The sequence below is a fragment of the Hirsutella rhossiliensis genome, assembly GCF_020360975.1.
Source record: "Hirsutella rhossiliensis strain HR02 chromosome Unknown scaffold00012, whole genome shotgun sequence".
Lineage (NCBI taxonomy): Eukaryota > Fungi > Ascomycota > Sordariomycetes > Hypocreales > Ophiocordycipitaceae > Hirsutella > Hirsutella rhossiliensis.
The window spans coordinates 787,930-804,900 of NW_025408678.1; the positions used below are offsets into that span (position 1 = coordinate 787,930).

At 56.5% G+C, this 16,971-nt stretch overlaps 6 protein-coding genes across 6 annotated transcripts; 3 read left to right on the forward strand and 3 right to left on the reverse strand.

Moving 5' to 3' along the window:
* Positions 1 to 582: 582 nt before the first annotated feature.
* On the forward strand, positions 583 to 2,374 carry HRG_09308 (kinase; the record flags this gene model as incomplete). Its single annotated transcript, XM_044867779.1, has 4 exons — positions 583 to 892; positions 1,024 to 1,229; positions 1,400 to 2,173; positions 2,300 to 2,374. 4 exons carry the CDS (start codon positions 583 to 585, stop codon positions 2,372 to 2,374), a joined length of 1,365 nt encoding a protein of 454 aa, XP_044717039.1.
* Positions 2,375 to 2,648: 274 nt separating this feature from the next.
* On the reverse strand, positions 2,649 to 4,354 carry HRG_09309 (phosphotransferase enzyme family domain-containing protein; the record flags this gene model as incomplete). The annotated part of the gene is made up of 2 exons (XM_044867780.1): positions 2,649 to 3,717; positions 3,768 to 4,354. The coding sequence occupies 2 exons, from the start codon at positions 4,352 to 4,354 to the stop codon at positions 2,649 to 2,651; spliced, it is 1,656 nt and encodes a 551-aa protein (XP_044717040.1).
* Positions 4,355 to 8,112: 3,758 nt separating this feature from the next.
* Positions 8,113 to 11,353, reverse strand: HRG_09310 (Pol; the record flags this gene model as incomplete). The annotated part of the gene is made up of 8 exons (XM_044867781.1): positions 8,113 to 9,063; positions 9,891 to 9,975; positions 10,030 to 10,247; positions 10,290 to 10,404; positions 10,531 to 10,612; positions 10,763 to 10,810; positions 10,959 to 11,191; positions 11,244 to 11,353. The coding sequence occupies 8 exons, from the start codon at positions 11,351 to 11,353 to the stop codon at positions 8,113 to 8,115; spliced, it is 1,842 nt and encodes a 613-aa protein (XP_044717041.1).
* A 1,134-nt stretch (positions 11,354 to 12,487) lies between these two features.
* On the forward strand, positions 12,488 to 13,286 carry HRG_09311 (emp24/gp25L/p24 family/GOLD domain-containing protein; the record flags this gene model as incomplete). The annotated part of the gene is made up of 3 exons (XM_044867782.1): positions 12,488 to 12,706; positions 12,773 to 12,896; positions 12,964 to 13,286. 3 exons carry the CDS (start codon positions 12,488 to 12,490, stop codon positions 13,284 to 13,286), a joined length of 666 nt encoding a protein of 221 aa, XP_044717042.1.
* Positions 13,287 to 13,915: 629 nt separating this feature from the next.
* On the forward strand, positions 13,916 to 14,678 carry HRG_09312 (flavinator of succinate dehydrogenase domain-containing protein; the record flags this gene model as incomplete). Its single annotated transcript, XM_044867783.1, has 2 exons — positions 13,916 to 14,144; positions 14,239 to 14,678. The coding sequence occupies 2 exons, from the start codon at positions 13,916 to 13,918 to the stop codon at positions 14,676 to 14,678; spliced, it is 669 nt and encodes a 222-aa protein (XP_044717043.1).
* Positions 14,679 to 15,265: 587 nt separating this feature from the next.
* Positions 15,266 to 16,888, reverse strand: HRG_09313 (mis12-Mtw1 protein family domain-containing protein; the record flags this gene model as incomplete). The annotated part of the gene is made up of 4 exons (XM_044867784.1): positions 15,266 to 15,704; positions 15,761 to 15,932; positions 15,983 to 16,729; positions 16,801 to 16,888. The coding sequence occupies 4 exons, from the start codon at positions 16,886 to 16,888 to the stop codon at positions 15,266 to 15,268; spliced, it is 1,446 nt and encodes a 481-aa protein (XP_044717044.1).
* Positions 16,889 to 16,971: the final 83 nt, after the last annotated feature.

Genomic DNA, 16,971 nt, shown 5'->3' on the forward strand with positions numbered 1-16,971 from the left:
CAAACCACTCGCCGTTTACAATTGTGGCTGTTGAAGACGAGACGAAAGCGACGAGGTGGGAAGAAAGGATGATACTGTGGGAAAGGGGGACCGACCAGGCGGGGACAAAGCGAAGCATTGCCCGGTCACTAACGGAAGGCTGGGCACCTTTGCAGGCAGTCTCCACGGCCTTTCTGTTCACGGCCTGGCACAGCAAGCTCCGAGCGCGGACCTCGGCGTCTATCGATTCTGTTCGGGACGATAGACGATATAATTTGCCTTGTCAAGTAGTCACTATCGACGGGTCACGACTCATATATGCAGACGGCCGAGGAGACTTGCCATTTCAGCTTGAAGGAAAGGTGGTGCCGTAGTAGAGGGTGCCGTAGTAGAGTGTGCCGTAGCAAAGGGTGCCGTAGTAGAAGTAGAGGGAGGTTGCGTGAGATGAAGAAACCTGCCACGCACGCTCCAAAGGAACAGGAATAGCCAGCGGCACGTGACAAGACGGCGTACGGAGGCCGAGGCAGCGGCGTCAAACAAGCGGCTGCACCTCGTTCCCTCCCTCACCTCTGCCATCGCCCCGACCCCGAGGCTGCCTGCGCAATGAGCACGCCGACGTTGTTTTCAATCCCGCCTCCCGATGCCCACGACGTGGCTGCGAGGCTCCAAGACGAGCTGCGGCGCCGGCAAGAAGCCACCCCCGAAGCCGTCTTCGGCGACAGAACCCCCGAGCAGTCGTACAATTGGCTTTGCGAGCTCGAGCATCGCAAGATGACGCCCCGGCAGGTCGACGGCTTTCGCGCCACCATACACCACGCCGATTACCGGCGGCACGAGGCTCTCCATCTCAAGGACGCCCTATTCCATGCCATGTGGCAGAGGCTCTGCGACCAGCACGCGGCAGATGGGTTGCGTGAAGCCTCTGACTGGCGCACGTAACCGCGGCCCTTACGCGTCGCTTGAAACGACACGGGCTCGACGCCAATCGGCTACGCCAGTGTCGGCTGTCCATCGACGACCAGGGGTACTGGAAATCCGAAGCAGAAGTCCTTCGCCACATCTCGGCTGCTCGCGACCACCAGATCTACGAGCAGCTCCGCTCCCAGGCGACAGACACACAGGTCATGTCCAGCTCGCCCGAGAGCCAGCGCGCGCAGCCATCGCGCGCCCCGAAGCGTGCCCTACGCCGCCAGCCTCGTTCCATGGCGGAACCCCGCCGGAGCAAGAGGCTGCGGGACTCGGCGTCAAAGGTGGGCAAACGCTGTGCCCAGGCCGGGGCCGCTTCTCGCCATCCCTAATTGTGCCGAACGCCGCCATCGCTCTGCGGGGACCATCTGTCCCCCAACTAATTCGAAACCCTGCAGCACGTTGTGTTACATTCAAGAAGCCAATGGACCTGTCGATGCTGCTCGACGTACAGTGCAAAAGCCTGACTCTGGCCGACGTGTCTTGCGTCCCTCCAAACAAGAGACTCAATGACGGCAAATCCACCTCGCCCCGGCACCCATCGCCTCCACCACACGGCAAAGCATCTTTCGACACAGCTAATCCACGTAGCGACCTGCTGTGGCATCGCACCACCTCGTCCCAGTGGCTGATTATGGAGTGGATGCCGCTCGATCTTCGTTCTGTATCGCTCAATGTTGACGATATCCCCATTATTTTGCAGCAAGTCGGCTCGGGTCTGGCATTCATGCACGCCAACAGCTTCACGCACCGTGACATGAAGCCCGAGAATATTCTTGTCTACCAGCACGTGGGAGGCTTCTCGGCCAAGATTGCCGACGTCGGCTTATCCAAGTACAATGTCCGCGGCAAGATGCTGGGCTACGCCGGGTCGATCGTCTATATGGCTCCCGAATTTTGGGAGTCGGAGCGCGGATACACCAGTGCTGTCGACATGTGGTCCTTTGGCATCATCGCCCTCGAACTTTTAACGGCATGGGAATCCATGTTGGAGGGGACGAATGCCACCATGCAACCAAGCAAGTCATGGAACCAAGATTGGATTCGCATTTCGGTCATGCCTCGCGTTGGCTTAGCGCCAGCGGCGTGCAAGCCCTTGCTCCGCAACCTATTATGCGAGGCTCCCGAGGAGAGATGGACGGCTCCCATGTGCGACAACTGGCTGCAGAAACATGCGTTGGACGTCAACAACAGCCAAGTAGATGACTATGGATATCGAGAGCAATCTGTTGGCGAGGAAGGCCGACGCTTGCGGAGTGCACATCCCACTCTGTCAGCAACTCGTGCGGAAAATAGGCCAACCTCGCCGCGCGGCACTACACCCGACACTGCATCACGGGGCTCCCCTCGGTAGGATTCCGTGGGCGTTGACGACTCCGACAACGCTCTAATCAGGCGGCTTCTCTTGCTCTTCTTCCTGCAGTTCTGAGGATGCACATATCCCTTCTCCTTCCTTATTGGGTTGATTTTCTTTCCATCCTCAACGATGCAAAGCGCTCACGATGTCGCCATAGTTGTCCACCAGGCTGCCACGACTGGCAGGAAAGGTCAAGCCGCCAGAGACAACCATAGTGCGGCTGTTGCCACAGTACCCCGGACATGTGTTGAGGAGAATACACGATATACAGGAACAACACGGGGAGCTGGAGAAGAACCTATAAGGCAAGAATACTTAGTTTTTCGAGTGAACAGGAGGATTAGTCCTATTTCCAATCCCATTTTTCCTTCAACGCTTTGGACGCGGCAAGCAATTTGTCCACCTCGGTCTCGTACAGCCCGTGCTTCTTCAAGTATTGGGTGTAGCGCTCGCAGTGTTCCGCCCGACGTTGCACCTCCAACGCAAGTGTTTGGTGCTCGTTGAAAAATTCAGCCATCATATCATCGAGATGTTTGTTAGAAAGCTTCGGGGCGAAAAAATCGCAGAATATGTCGGTGACGTCGGTGGGACGACGTAGTACATGAGCAACGCAAAATGCCATGTCCGTTTGGTTGATGTCCGACTTGCTCGCATCCAATTGGCCATACCATTCCCTTCCGAGTTGGCCGCAGAGGCTATTCGTCTTGGTCTTCTCATCTAGCACGTCGCGGAACTCGGCGTGCATCTGCTTGCTCGTCTCAATCGAATTATGGCCAGTAATCCATGACGGTGGGGTGAAGACTTGGCGTGGAATAGCACTTGCAAACTCCCAGTCAATTATGCCCTGAATCTGCAGGGGTTTGTCCACAATGATGTTGGCGCCCCGCAAGTCCAGATGATTCAACACAAAGGGGCCCTCGTCCAGCTGAGGATCGATGACCTGGTGGAAAATCCGCTGCATGCCGTGTAGCGCGAAAACCTCTTGTTTGATATCGTCGACGGTATGGTCAGGCACTGGCGGCGAGTAGAAGCCTGATACAAGGCTGGACTGTTGTCTCATGTAGTCCTTGGCGGAAGTGAAAGTTGGCTGGGGATGCAGCCGAAGCGTGGCGGCAGACATGGAGATGACGGGGCCCAAAATAGGATGCGGGCTGCCATTAGGGCCTGGCAACAGGGATCCTATCAAGGGGAACTCGAGTTTCCTAAGCTCAGTCAAGATGTCGATTAGCTGAGAGTAGAAGGCTTTTCTGTGCTCTTCCGGGGCGTTTATTAGAACGGTCTTATCCAGCGGCTCGCCTGGAATGAGGTCTGCGATGAGAAATTTGTGCGTCCCTGTGCTGGTTGTAGTCAAGTTGGCATTGCGTCCATAAGCACGAACATGAGGGACGGGAATCCGAGTGTTGTGCTCGAGGTATCTGTGTCTATGTGAGCGGTAGTCGCAAGCGGGAAACTGACAAGCACTTACTGCATGGTGGCCACTTCACTTAACAACTTGTCCCAAGGATTGTCAAGAGCGGGCTCGATGGGGACCCTGACAATCCACTTGGGCCCGTCTTGGTCAAATTCAACAAAAAAGCAAACATTGAAGCTGCCGTTTTTCCTGTTCACAACTTGGCACGGTCTGCCGTTGTTGTACCGCGATGCCAGAGCGCAGACGGCATCTAAGTCGAGAGACTTTATGAAAGTTCTTCGCGCAATATTGTATTGGTCGTCGGTAGCAGCAGGGAATTCCCGACTATCAGGGTCAAGGGGCCCAGTCTCTGGTCCATTGATCGCTTGAGCGTCCAACTTGAGGTCACCCATCTCGCGCGTCTTGATGCCCGCGGCGCTGGTGAAGCGAAGTAGCTGACGCCATAAGTTGGACAGATAGAGAACCGCCAGAGTCCAACGCGCGTGTACTAGACGGGTGAGGGCGCACAGCATAATGTTGAAGCTGTCATTATCGAACCAGTCGGTTGTTGCTTTCGCGGTCGCGCCACGGCGAGATGCAAAGGTCGTAAGCGTAGTAAACGGAGGCGACCACTCGGCTAATAGTACTTCCGATGATTCCATTGTCAGATGGCACTATAATTATGCTCGCTCCCGGTCCAATTTGCCTTGTACGTACAAGGTCGTGCTCGCTTGTGATTTGTTACTGGGAGTTGGGCCAGGATATTCACCGGGCTAGTCGCCAGCAGGACCAATGGGAGGACGTGCCATTTGGCCGTCGCAGATGATAGAGGCCGCTTTATTGGAGTTACTCTACAGGAGAGGCGACCCTGTCCTGGTTCGCGCAAACAAGTTTTGAAGAACGGAGTTGGCGAACAGAGCGAGAAATGGACGTGGTTTGGTGCTAGAGGCAACCCCGATCGAGGCTTGAGCAATAGAGTCTTTGAGAATGAGGCTGTATGTATTTCCCGATCCAGGCGGCGGGCGGTAAACCTGTCGCGTATACTATATGCGTTAATTGACGCTGTCGCTTGTATCTGACAGGCGGCCACATCTTTTTCGTGACAGTTATGAGCCCGGGCGGAGGGGTTACCCCTCCGGGAACTTCCCGGTGACTGCGCACGCACTTCTGGCTAGCCTGGCGCGCATTACCCGAAGGCCCGTGGTTCGAGTCCCGCCAGCGCAATTAAGCGCGGTTTCAGCATGGGGCCTGCCTATATAAAAATTCCCGCTGTGGTCTAGGATATCCAGGTATCCCGGGACGAATTGACCCGATATCCCTGAGGGGGTGTGTCGCGTATACTATATGCGTTAATTGACGCTGTCGCTTGTATCTGACAGGCGGCCACATCTTTTTCGTGACAAAACCAACATGCACATCTTCACTTTAAAAAGGGGTGTTTTGAGCTTTCGTGTTAATCTATACGCATCCTGTAACTAACTATGCATATTTCGCCTTGCCTAATTATTTATGGATCAGAGACCGAGCTTTTACTCCAGGCCATGCCAACACATATATAAAGTTGCTGCACTAGGCCATTCGCCTGCCTGACCATAGCAGTATTTCGAAACCCCCACGACCGGCACCTTCTCTCGGTGCAGAGCTTCCTTTCTCGTCAATGATGGCTTGATCCCACATCGGCTACCTATTATTCTGCCAGCAACTTCACTATGGAGGCGTGGCCGCCCTCGGTCGCCAGCGACAACGCAGTTTGGCCCTCGGCATCCATAGAATTCGGGTTGACTCCGTCTACAGATAGCAGGAGTTTTACCACCTCTTCATGACCCGCAGCAGCAGCGGCCAGTAATGGTGTTCGTTTGAACTCGTCTCTGGTATCAGCTTCTATGTCGTCAACATCAAGTAGTATCCTCGCTATAGTTGCATGACCGTGCCGGGCTACCAGATGTAGTGGAGTTTCTCCGTATGCTGCCGGCTTGCCGACTTCCCTGATGAGAACCAGCTCCAACGAACCAAATGCCTGACTTGTCGGTAAGAATAGTGGTGATCTGCCGTATTGGATGTCTTCATATTCGGTGTGGCTCATATTGCCAAGGACGTCGAAAACTGTACTCAAAATTTCATATCCGTTTGCGGCTGACCGAGCTACAGAACCCACCATCCCTCTAGACTCTCTATCGAATAATAGATGTAGAGTTTCTTGACCATCGATTCGAACGGCGTATAGCATGGATACCGACTTCGAGCCAAAAGTCGTATATCTTGAGTTCACGTTGGCGTTCTTGGCGATAAGTCGACGTACTGCTGCTTCGTGACCCCGTTCCGCGGCGAACGACAGCGGCGTTCTGCCGTTTTCATCCTGGGCATTAGGATTTGCGTTACCAATATCAAGCAGCATATTGAGGGTAGGCTCGTTCCCCGTCGCAGTGGCCCACGACAATGGCGTTCGGCCAGCATTATCTCTTGAGTCAGGGTCAACTTTGCCGCTATTCAGCAGCAGCTCTACGATGGTGTAGCAACCTTGTTCGGCAGCCCATGATAGCGGTGTCCGACCCAAAACATCTTTAGTGTCTGGGCTGCGGCAATCTGGGAGTAGGGCTTGAAATGCTTCCTCGAGCCTAAAATTGCTCATCAAGTGGAGACAAGTCATCCCGACTGTGGCATTGCTCTTGCGAGTTTGTGGCGAAGAATGGGGGTAAGGCTTCAGCAACACCTGAGAGGAGGCCTGCATGTGCCCGTCGCTGTTGACGAAATCCAGAATCTGTTGAAGAAGTGCCGGAGTCTCGCGGGCGTGGTCTCCCCAATATTGTGCAGCGTAGCCATAAAATGGATGTAGCCTCAGTCGTATTTCCAATGCTTTCCAATCTTGGCAAATACCGGACTTGAAGGCGTCGAATTGGAGGTATGTAAGGCATGTCGCAGTCAAGTGTTCCTGTGCCTCCGGGTGTGAAAGGCTGGCCCGGAGTTTATTCAACAAGCAGGTGCCTAGGTGTTGTCTATCTAGAGCTAAGGAGGAAAAGAAGCTGAACTCGAGGCGTAGCCTCGAGTGCGAGCTTATATTACCCTTCTCGGAATGTTCTCGCAGCTTCTGGGTCCGCGGGCGGCCGGTGTTGCCACCGGGCACGACCCACCGGACCCGGTACAACCGGGTCCACCAGCCGGGCACAGCCCGTGACATTACCCTTGTCCCCTCCGACCAGGTCGGCGTCTGCGGGGTTCTTGCGTTCCTGCCAGCGTCTCGTACCTCTCCCTAGGGCCATCATTGGTCTTGATTGGCCCGTACTTGTCCTCGAATGCCTTCATCGCAATTGTTCCTTGCAACCACTCAACTGGCTCCCAAGTCGGCTCTGCGTAGCCCGTCCATCGCACTAGTGCTTGCCTGAATTCCCCTCGTCCGCGCTTCTTCCATCTCGCGCAGAGGATCTCGTCGACATCCCACAGATCCGTGCCGGACTCATCTTGTACCGGTGGTGGCTGTGCGTCATCTACCTTTGGCCAGGAGCCGGATCTTGATGCGCCCGCCGCAAAGGTCAACATGAAATCGCGGGTAAATTGAGCCACGAACATCGAGCTCAACAACGTGCGAACTAATTACCTTCGTGACTGTGTACTTGTGATGCAGCCAGTCGAGCTTCTTGCACGGTCGTGGCGATCTGTAGTTTGCCATCGAGAGCCACACCTTGTCACCAACTTCAAATCGCTCCGCAGGCTGTCGCTTTGCGTTGGCAGCCTCTTCTTGTTGTTGCTGTGAGGAGGCCATCACTGCTTGCATGTACTCATTGACCTCCTGCAGGCGACTGAGTAGGCTATCAGCTCTGCTTTCCTCTCTATGCCTCGGTGGCTCTTCCGATTCCTCGACGCTGATGGGATCGACGTGGTAACCATGCTCAGCGAAAAAGGGGCTGATCTTGGTCGCTGCGGATTCACGATTGTTGAGTGCCAGCTGCGCGGCAGGAGCAGTTCTCCCAGTCGTCCTGCACGTACGACACGTAGGCTCTCAGGTAGGCCTCGATCTCCTGGTTCATTCTCTCTGGCCCTCCGTCCGTCTGAGGATGATAGGCCGTGCTCAATTTCTGCGTGACACCTGCAAGACGGCAGAACCTCTTCCAGAACCTACTTAGCCAGTTGCTCCGCGGTCGCTGACGATGGACCGTGGCATTCCGTGAAATCGGTAATGACACTGGAGAAAACGGTTTGCACACGGCTCAGCTTCCATGTTGTCCATCACCTCGAGGGTCACAGCCTTTGTCAGTCTGTCCACAATCACCCACAGGTACCTTGCCTTGCTCGGTCCAGTAGGCGGCAGATCTGTGATGAAGTCCATGGACAAATGGCTTCGGGGTCGATCTGGAATCGGCAGAGGCTTGAGAAATCCCTTTCGACTGGCGCCAGATGTGTGCTCTGCCGCAGGTGTCGCAATTGGCTACGTACCGGCGAACCAGCTGGGACTGCCCAGGCCAGTAGAATCGCCGAGCCACAATAGCCAGCGTACCTTCCTGCCGGGATGACCGGTCGCAACAGAGTCATGCGACTGCTGCACAATGCGGGTTCTCAACTGGTCTTTCTCAGCTTCCTCCTGGTTACCCTCCTCTCCGGATCCACCCGGCACCCAAATACGGTCTCTGAATGTCAGCCTTTTGCCTGCGTCGATCGCACATTCTGAAATCTGGATCTTCAGGCCCAGCGAGGGCGGGAAGGCACGCTCGCGATCGCGGACTGCCTTATAGGCTGCCCGGAATATCGAGTCCTTCGCCACCGTTTCGTCCCAGAGTTGCTGCAGGTCCGCTACCTCGAAGACCTTCATCTTCGGCAGGGTGGATGCCTCTGAACAGTCAGAACTCATCGCGTTGATACATGCTCTTGTCGATGATGGAATGGCACTATCCGGTATCAACTGTATCATTCTTCCTTGTTCCCGCTCGTCGTCAATGCCCTGTGGCTTGTCTTGTTCACGGCGGGACAACGCATCAGGCACGACAGCCTCGCTTCCCGGTCGATACTCGAGCTTGAAGTCGAACTGGGACAATTCGGCTGCCCAACGGCTCTGCCGTTCCGTGAGCTTCTGGCGTGTCATGAAATACTCCAGGTTGCGGTGATCGGTAAGGATTGTAAATGGGCCGCAGCTCCTAAGTTCGGCGTTCCAGTTGTCGAGACATCTCATGATGGCAAGCATCTCCTTGTCGTGAATGGGATAGTTGTACTCCGCTGGCGAAAGTCGCTTCGAGAAGAAGGCGCATGCGTGTCGACGTCCATCTGGGCCTTCCTGCGACAGGACGCCTCCCAATGCGTAGCCTGAGCAATCCGTCTCCAAAAAGGTCGGGAGGCTCGGGTCCCACTGCTTGAGCACCGGTGACTCGCAAAATCGTCGCTTCAGCTAATGCCTGTTCGAATCGGGGAAGGAAGGACGCGAGAGGTTGGTCTTCGCGCTGCCGCATAGTTCTCAGCGTGGCAGCAGCGCGGGATTGGATGTTGCTGTCCTGGTAGGTTCGGTCGAGGTATCGCATGAACTCTTGGGGGTCGTAGCTACCCCCAGGGCCTCCCGCGGCGTAAAGGTAGCGACCACTTGCTGTGGTCGCTCGTCCAAACATGAGTTGATGAGGTACCAAAGTTCGCGATTTCCACTGTAGTAGTGTGCATCAAGGTCCAGCTTGTCTCGCATCTGCCTGGCCCAGGAGGAGTAGCTCTTCCGTGAGCCGTCATACTTGGGTGGGTTGGGCAACGGTTTCCGCATTCCAGTACCGCAGGTTTTGGGAGGGCGTGCCCAAGCCAGGCGTGCTCTCGCCCAATCCTCGTGCCACTGGCGGCGATTGCAAGTCGGCGCTCTGCGGCTGCGCTCGCCCGAGTTGCTCCATCAGCAAGGAAAGTTGGTCCTGTAGAGGGCTGAGAGTCGCATTGACCGCTTCTTGAATGCGTTGGTCAATCCATTGCTGCTGGAGACTTGGGCTCTCACTCTGCTGGTCCATCCTGACGAGCAGTCTGCAGCTTGCGGTATTTAGAAGGAGCTCTAGATATGTGAAAGGCTGGCCCGGAGTTTATTCAACAAGCAGGTGCCTAGGTGTTGTCTATCTAGAGCTAAGGAGGAAAAGAAGCTGAACTCGAGGCGTAGCCTCGAGTGCGAGCTTATATTGCCCTTCTCGGAATGTTCTCGCAGCTTCTGGGTCCGCGGAGCGGGGCCGGTGTTGCCACCGGAACACGACCCACCGGACCCGGTACAACCGGGTCCACCAGCCGGGCACAGCCCGTGACATCAGCTATGGACTCCAAATAGAGCTGCGCGAGAAGAAACCTAGGAGCGTGTTAAAATAATGCTGGACATATGCATGGAATGTAGGCCACGTACATGCCTCGCGCCGCACAGATAATGCTCTCCTTGATTTTCGTCTGAAATTCAAGCTTGTCCCGGACGAAACTGGGCAGCCGAAACATATTCCTATCAAGATACGTCCGGATGTCGTCGTCACTAGCACGGATTTCCAGTGACATACTCTTGGCAAAACTCTCGCTGATAGTCGGGATGGACCTCGACGTGATAAAGACGTTGATCCTTTTGCTTTCAGCCTGGAGGCTGAAAACCTCTGAGAGCAACATGGATCGACATGCTTCAGAACATTCATCAATCGCATCGATGACAATGAAGATCCTCGCGTACGTGGCCGCTACAGATCGTAACGTCGCCGATATGTCGTGGAGTAGCGGTGCACGATCCTTCTCGAGTCTGTCAAAAAGCTCCGTCACGGTTCTCGACAGCGGAAGTTGGCCCTCAGCCAATTGTTTGAGGAGAGTAGCCAGCATGTGATCTACCGTCTGCTCGGCTTGTCGCTGGAAGTTGCAATATACATACGCAATTCCGGCGTCCGAATTGGCATGTAGATTCTTGGTAAGGTCATCGATGACGACGGATGTGAGGATTGTTTTTCCTGCTCCTGGAATGCCGGGACAGAACAGGGTTATTCCAGTGTCCTGCCGCCACGTTTTATACTCTTGCGAGTTCAGAAGCCATTGCCCGGTTCCTTCTTGACGGCGACGAAGAAAATCACGCTTCTGTAATGAATAATCTACCGGAGCAAGCCAACTGAGTGCATCTAGTCGATCTCGGTCGGTTTGGCGTTGGTTCAGCAGATCTACGCATTTCTTTGTTTCCAAGACAAGACCACTAATCTGTGTTAGCGTTACGTTATTCTAACATGGTGCTGAGTAAATACCTAGATATTCGCCAGAGGAAGGCGTTGAGTAGTGTGACATTGGATGCAAGCCTGTCTCGGAGCTCACGAATGTCGTCAGGCTGCCAGTTGACTTTTTTCCATACACGTTTCAGCCGACTGCCTAGACTCCCACCGCTTGATTCTATTCCAGAGTTTTTTGCCAGGGCCTCCTCTATGTCGAATAAAACATGGCGACAGCCGACGATGATGTCGCGTATTTCTGTTTGCTGCTGGTCGGTAATTCCCGTTTCGGAGAGAGCAACGTCGACGTCCTGGAGGACAATGGAAAGGCTTCTCACCCTAGCAAAGACGATATTAGCGATTAATGGATGATGGTAACATGCGAACATACTCATCGGACAAGGCCTTGAATTGGTTGGGAGCGCCAAAGAACTCTTTGCGTAACTTGTTCGCAAGCTGGGCGACGCCGACGAAGTCCCCAACACTAAACCCGAAACTCATTCTGAGATGCGATATGCACTAGTCGTAAATTCAGCCCTGTAAGTTGCCTTGTCGGTGCCACGAGACAGGTCCTGGCTCGGCTTGCCGCGCAAGTTGGGTTTCTCGCTTTGCGACGAGCGGGGCTGCGCAGGCGGCAGCAAGACTACATAATGGGCCGCCTGACAAATCAGGTGATAATTATTATTCAATGTTCAATTCCATAACAGAGGAGGCTGCGCCGCCGGCGAACCAGAGTAGAGGCTCTGGGCGGCGCAATGATTGGGCAAGGGAAGGGGGCAGAAGGAGGCCCTAACAGCCCTTCGTCACCTCATTTCCTCGTTTCTTACAGTACTGGAGTCGTGTTTCTTGAGGGGGAAGTTGGATTCCGGACGAGAACAGTCGAGCAGTATCGAGCTTGCGAAGGTGGGAGGAAAAGGGAAAAGGCTCGCTCAGTGTCACAGCAAGAAATCAGGGATTGCCGTGTTTTTCCCTGCCATCAAAGCTCTCCTCAACCAAGTCCCCATCCAAATCTGCGGTCCACGCAATGGTGTCGCGCCCGTCTACCGCGGCTGGCCTGTCCCGTTCCGTCTGCCAGTCGTCGAAGCTGCCAAGGGCATGGTCGGCGGTTACCGCATGATTCTGTACCGAGAGGATCGCGCCCGCCCTCTCGGATATAAGGATAAGAGTCTGTAGGTCTGTAGTAATTATGTCGATAAGTCGAGGCCTTGGAGAAGCATCCGTCAGGTAAGTTGGTGCCAAGACTTGGGGACGAGGCGGCGACGGGTATCCTGGCGGAAGAATGCTGAGCCTAGCAGGCGGGGGGCGTGTAGCAGAATCTCTGGCGGGAGTCGGTGCAGAGAAGTAAAAGCTTTGCCTACGGTATCCTGCAGAAACGATGAAAAGCAGCAGCGGGCGAGAAGAAGCTGCAATTCTGGTTCATTTGATGAGTCTGGCAGACAAGACTGGAGTTGAAGGTATCGGGCAGGAAAAGCGGGTTAGTCAGAGGTCTGTCCCCAATGGGGCCAGCACCTGGGCTAGCTCCAGTCACTAGAAACGCGACACCTTGCAGCTTTCCACCTCCTTTCACCCACCCAACGCACAATCCCCAAGCAGAGCGCCAGCACCGACCCCCTAAACACCCCCGACCGACCAGCCATGGCATCGCAACGCCCGCCGCTGCTGCAATGGCTCTGCGGCCTGCTGCTGCTCGCCTGCGCCGCCAACGCCCTCAAGTTCGACCTGGCCGCGCACTCGGGCGCCGAGAACCAGCGCAAGGAGAGGTGCATCCGCAACTTCGTCCCCCGCGACACGCTCGTCGTCGTCACCGTCACCTCGGACGGCTTCAAGGGCGACGGCATGATGGTCAATGTTCACGTAGGCCGCCTTGGTGCAGCGATGGGGGAGGAGAGAGCGAGCGACGGCTGACTTGGCCGACCCCAGATCCGCGATGCCCTGGGCAACGAATACGCCAGGCCGAGGGACGTTGTCGGCGAGTCCCGCTCCGTCTTCACCTCGCACGACGATGCGCACTTTGACGTGTGCTTTGAGAATATCCAGTCAGGATGTACGTCTGAACCCATACGCGTTACCTCTGTCACTCTAACCCGCCTCCCCCCTTCCCCCCCCCCCAGCCCGCCGCCCCAACCCCTCCTTGCGCCACATCGAGCTCGACATCGACATCGGCGCCGACGCCAAGGACTGGTCCGCCATCCAGGCCACCGAGAAGCTCAAGCCCGTCGAGGCCGAGCTGCGCCGCATCGAGGAGCTCACGGCCGAGATCGTCCAGGAAATGGACTACCTGCGCGTGCGCGAGCAGAAGCTGCGCGACACAAACGAGAGCACGAACACGCGCGTCAAGTGGTTCGGCGTCGGCACCACCTGGCTGCTCATCGGCCTGTGGGCCTGGCAGATTATGTACCTGCGCGCCTACTTTCGCTCCAAGCACCTCATCTAGCACTCCTCGTCATCTATTCACATCTGGCCTTTTCTTTGCTGCGCCCCTTCTCCCGTGGCTGATGGATGGGCTCGTGGGCACGGAATGTGCTTGTTTCGGACATGCTGGCGTTTTGCACATGATTATCAACGATAGGGATGGGGGGAGGGAGCGGGGATGATGGGGAACGAAAAGGGGGATTCGCATGTGTTTGGAGTAGAGCAATTGTGCCTGTAGCTGGCAGAAGTTGAAGCGGTTCATGAGGCTCTTGAGTCTCGGCTTTCTTAGACACCCTGGCTCATGTGTTAACACTGTGGGATGTTATCAACACAACTCCTCCAGAAACAAAAGCAAGGAGAACAAGAGATCCAACTGGCTAAAACTACTCGGGATTTACGTCCCAAGGGTCCACGATTCAATCGAGGTTTAAAGAGGGGCCGAGGTTAACAGCAAAACCAGCCCGTCATAGGTTATAGGCTACTGGCGCGCCCAACTGCGTGGCAAACGCTCCTCTCCTTCGGCTACTTGCCAGCCCTCCAAAACAAAACACCATCACCAAGAACAGCGCCCTTAGGAACCCCCAATTCGCCCACCCGCCCAAACCAGACACACAGCTCCTCGACGAAACCGCAACGGCAAATCCCCCCGCCATGGCTACCCCATCCCTCCGCCCCGCAGCCCGGCGCATCGCCCTCGCCAGCCACCGCAGCCTCGCCTTGTCCCTCGCGCCGCCACGACGAAGCCTCAGCTCCCCCCCCTCGTCTCCGTCGGCGTCCGGCCCGGAGCTCGAGGTCGGCGAGCTCCAAGGCGCCAAGTTCCGCATCGAGCCCCTCCGCCGCACCGGCGAGGACGCCAAGACCAAGCGCGCCCGGCTTCTGTGTGCGTCTTTGCCCCCTCGCCCTTCTGATCTTGTTTCTTTATGCTGCCATCTTCTTCTTTTGCTGACGACGCCCCTCGTTCACCAATGGAATAGACCAGTCCCGCAAGCGCGGCACCCTCGAGTCAGACCTCCTCCTCTCCACCTTTGCCGCCGCCCACCTCCCCTCCATGACGTCCGCCCAGCTCGCCGACTACGACCTGTTCCTCGACGAAAATGACTGGGACATTTACTACTGGGCCACGCAGGCCGAGCCTTCCTCCTCCTCATCAGCCTCCGCCGCACCACCGTCCACAAACCCCGCCGATGGCTCGTCCCCGGCCGCCGCCGCCGATGGCTTTGTGCGCCAGAACCCGCCCCAGGGCGAGTGGGCGCAGACGGTCGGCAACGTCCGCCCTGCCTACCGTCCCGTCCCCTCGCGCTGGCGCGACAGCCAGATCCTCGCTCTCTTGCGCGACCACGTCTCGAGGCGGAGCGCGAACGGCGCCGAGGCCAAGGGTATGGGCTTTATGCCACCCTTGGAGGCCGGGCGATAGGACAGGACAGAGGAATGGGGAAGACAGCGATGTATACATGTATCAACAAGCAAGGCTTGTACCAATATGTCGTTGGGCAATCACATTCAGCCAGGGGTCGGCACCGAACACGGAATCAAAGCGGGCATATGCTTCCAAAGGGGCGCCGACATCAAAGGCGCCCCTAGTATCTCGAGATTGCCAGACTTCACTGTGCTTTGTACAGAGTCGGGTAAAAGCGACACCAAAAAGGCGGACAGAGAGAAAGGGGCCTCCTCCGCTCACCATGCCTGCAACATAAACTCCTCAACATGCCCTCAAGCCTGATAATGCCGTCGGAAGAGCTCTCTGCCAGCCCAGCCTGCCCCGTGCTCCTGGCGATTCGGTGGTAGCGGCAAACAATCCGTCGGGGCTGTGACCACAGATCAAGGTCGAAAAAAAGAAACAAGAAGGGTAAAAGGAACGACAAGGAGTAAGGCGGAAGAGCCGGAAAAGGACACCAAACCAAGCGCCTCATCTCATCATCAAAGAAACGTCTCGTAATTACCCGACGTGTCGCCCCTTTCCCCAGGATATTGAATTTGCTTCAAGGTCGGCGCAACCGCTCCTCACCCGCCGTTGCCCTCGGGTAGGATGCTGCTCAGGCTGCGGAGCACCTCCATGATGGGCATGTCCCTTGTCCCCGTGCTCGTCCTCTCCCGCTGCTCGCGCTCCCGCAACCGCACCGCGCTGATTTTCAGTAGCCGGTCGGCCTCCTTGCCGGCTACCAGGACGCGTTGTTCCAGCTTGTGCACGTTATCCGCTAGCTGGTCTACTTCAAACTCCAGCGACGACTGTATCTTCCGTAATCTTCCCTCCGTCTCGGACCGTACCGTGGCAAAGGAATTTCTCTCGTCGGCCAAGTACCCTCTGATCTTGCCCTCGTCTGGGTCTAGCAGATCGAAATCCGGTAGTGTGATCGTGTCCGTCTCGTCTGGTGCGAAGAGGGGCGGCTGTTCTGGGGGCAGTTTCCGTATTGCTAGCCACGCCTTCTTTTCTTCCTTCAGTCTAAGGGGTGTGGTCAGCAGCAGGATCCTACACATGCATCTTCGCGCGCCACCTACCTTTGAATCTTGCCTTCTAGCGAGGCCACCTTTTCGTCCAGCTCAATGTTGCGCGGGTTCGGTTTCCGGGCGACGGTTCTAGGCTCCGGCACCGTGTCGTCTCTGCTGAACCAGTCTGAGAACTCGGATCGGGACGCAAAATCCTTAAGTAGTTGGTCCTGTATCGCGCGAGCTGCCAGATTTGTTAGCTTTGCAGCCTCCTAGGCGGCCGGCTCGACGTACCTCCAAGTATCGCGTTCGAGTTGGGCGTGCCGTGTGGAGGTTTTGCGGCGAGGGCGCGTTCGCCGCACCACATCAAGAGCTGCTTCATCCGCCTGGGCTCCGGCAATCCCTCTGCCTCGATGTGCTTGTAGAATTCGGCCGCGTCCACCTCACGATGTGGAATCGCAGTCTGTCCGTTTTCAATCAGGGAGCTCGCCCTGCGACCGCGCGATCCCAGGCTACTCCTCCGATTTGAATTTCCTTTTCTGCGCATCTCCTTGTTGCGATTGATGATGGGCGTGTCGCTCATGGGAAGCGCAATCTTGGCGGATTCGACGGGGGGTGCCTGCTGCTGCGGCGATTCGACCGCCTCCTCGGATATGCGAGACGCCTTTGGCCTGCCGCGACTCTTGCGCGTTGCACCATTTAGTTGGATTTCCTCCACTATGGCGTCCCCGGATAGCCGCTTGCTTTGCCGAGTTGCTCTTTTGGGTACCGGCGGTTGCAGTTCGTCTTGCTGCGCGTCGAAGCTTGCTTTCCGTCGCGAGGATCTTCTCGTGCCAGGTGCGGTTGTTGCCGCGGGTGCGGCGGCGGCGGCAGCTGCTGCTCTGGGTGTGCTCGTGCTCGTGATCGATTCCTTGGCTGCCTTGCCCTTGGCTGGCGGCCGCCCTCGCGCCGGCTTCTTCGCCGGTTCCTGCTCATCCGTCTTGGCCCGCTTGGACTTGCGAACAAACTGAAAGTCGTCATCCTGCTCATACTCGGCCGCAGCTACAAAACGCCGTCAGTAAGCCCCCCTCTGCCGCGCGCAAAGGACCACCACCCGCGCGTCAAAGACTTACCCGCAAGCCGCTTGCTCGTCCGGCGCTTCTGGTGGTCGCTCATGCTCAGGAGTTCCAGCGCCTGTCGGGTGGCCACGAGAGTCGTCATGGATGGCCGATTCGCGGTGGCATGGGGCGTCGTCGACTGGCAGAGGCAGCGGCAGAGGCAAAGGCGGCGAAGGGCCCCCCGGG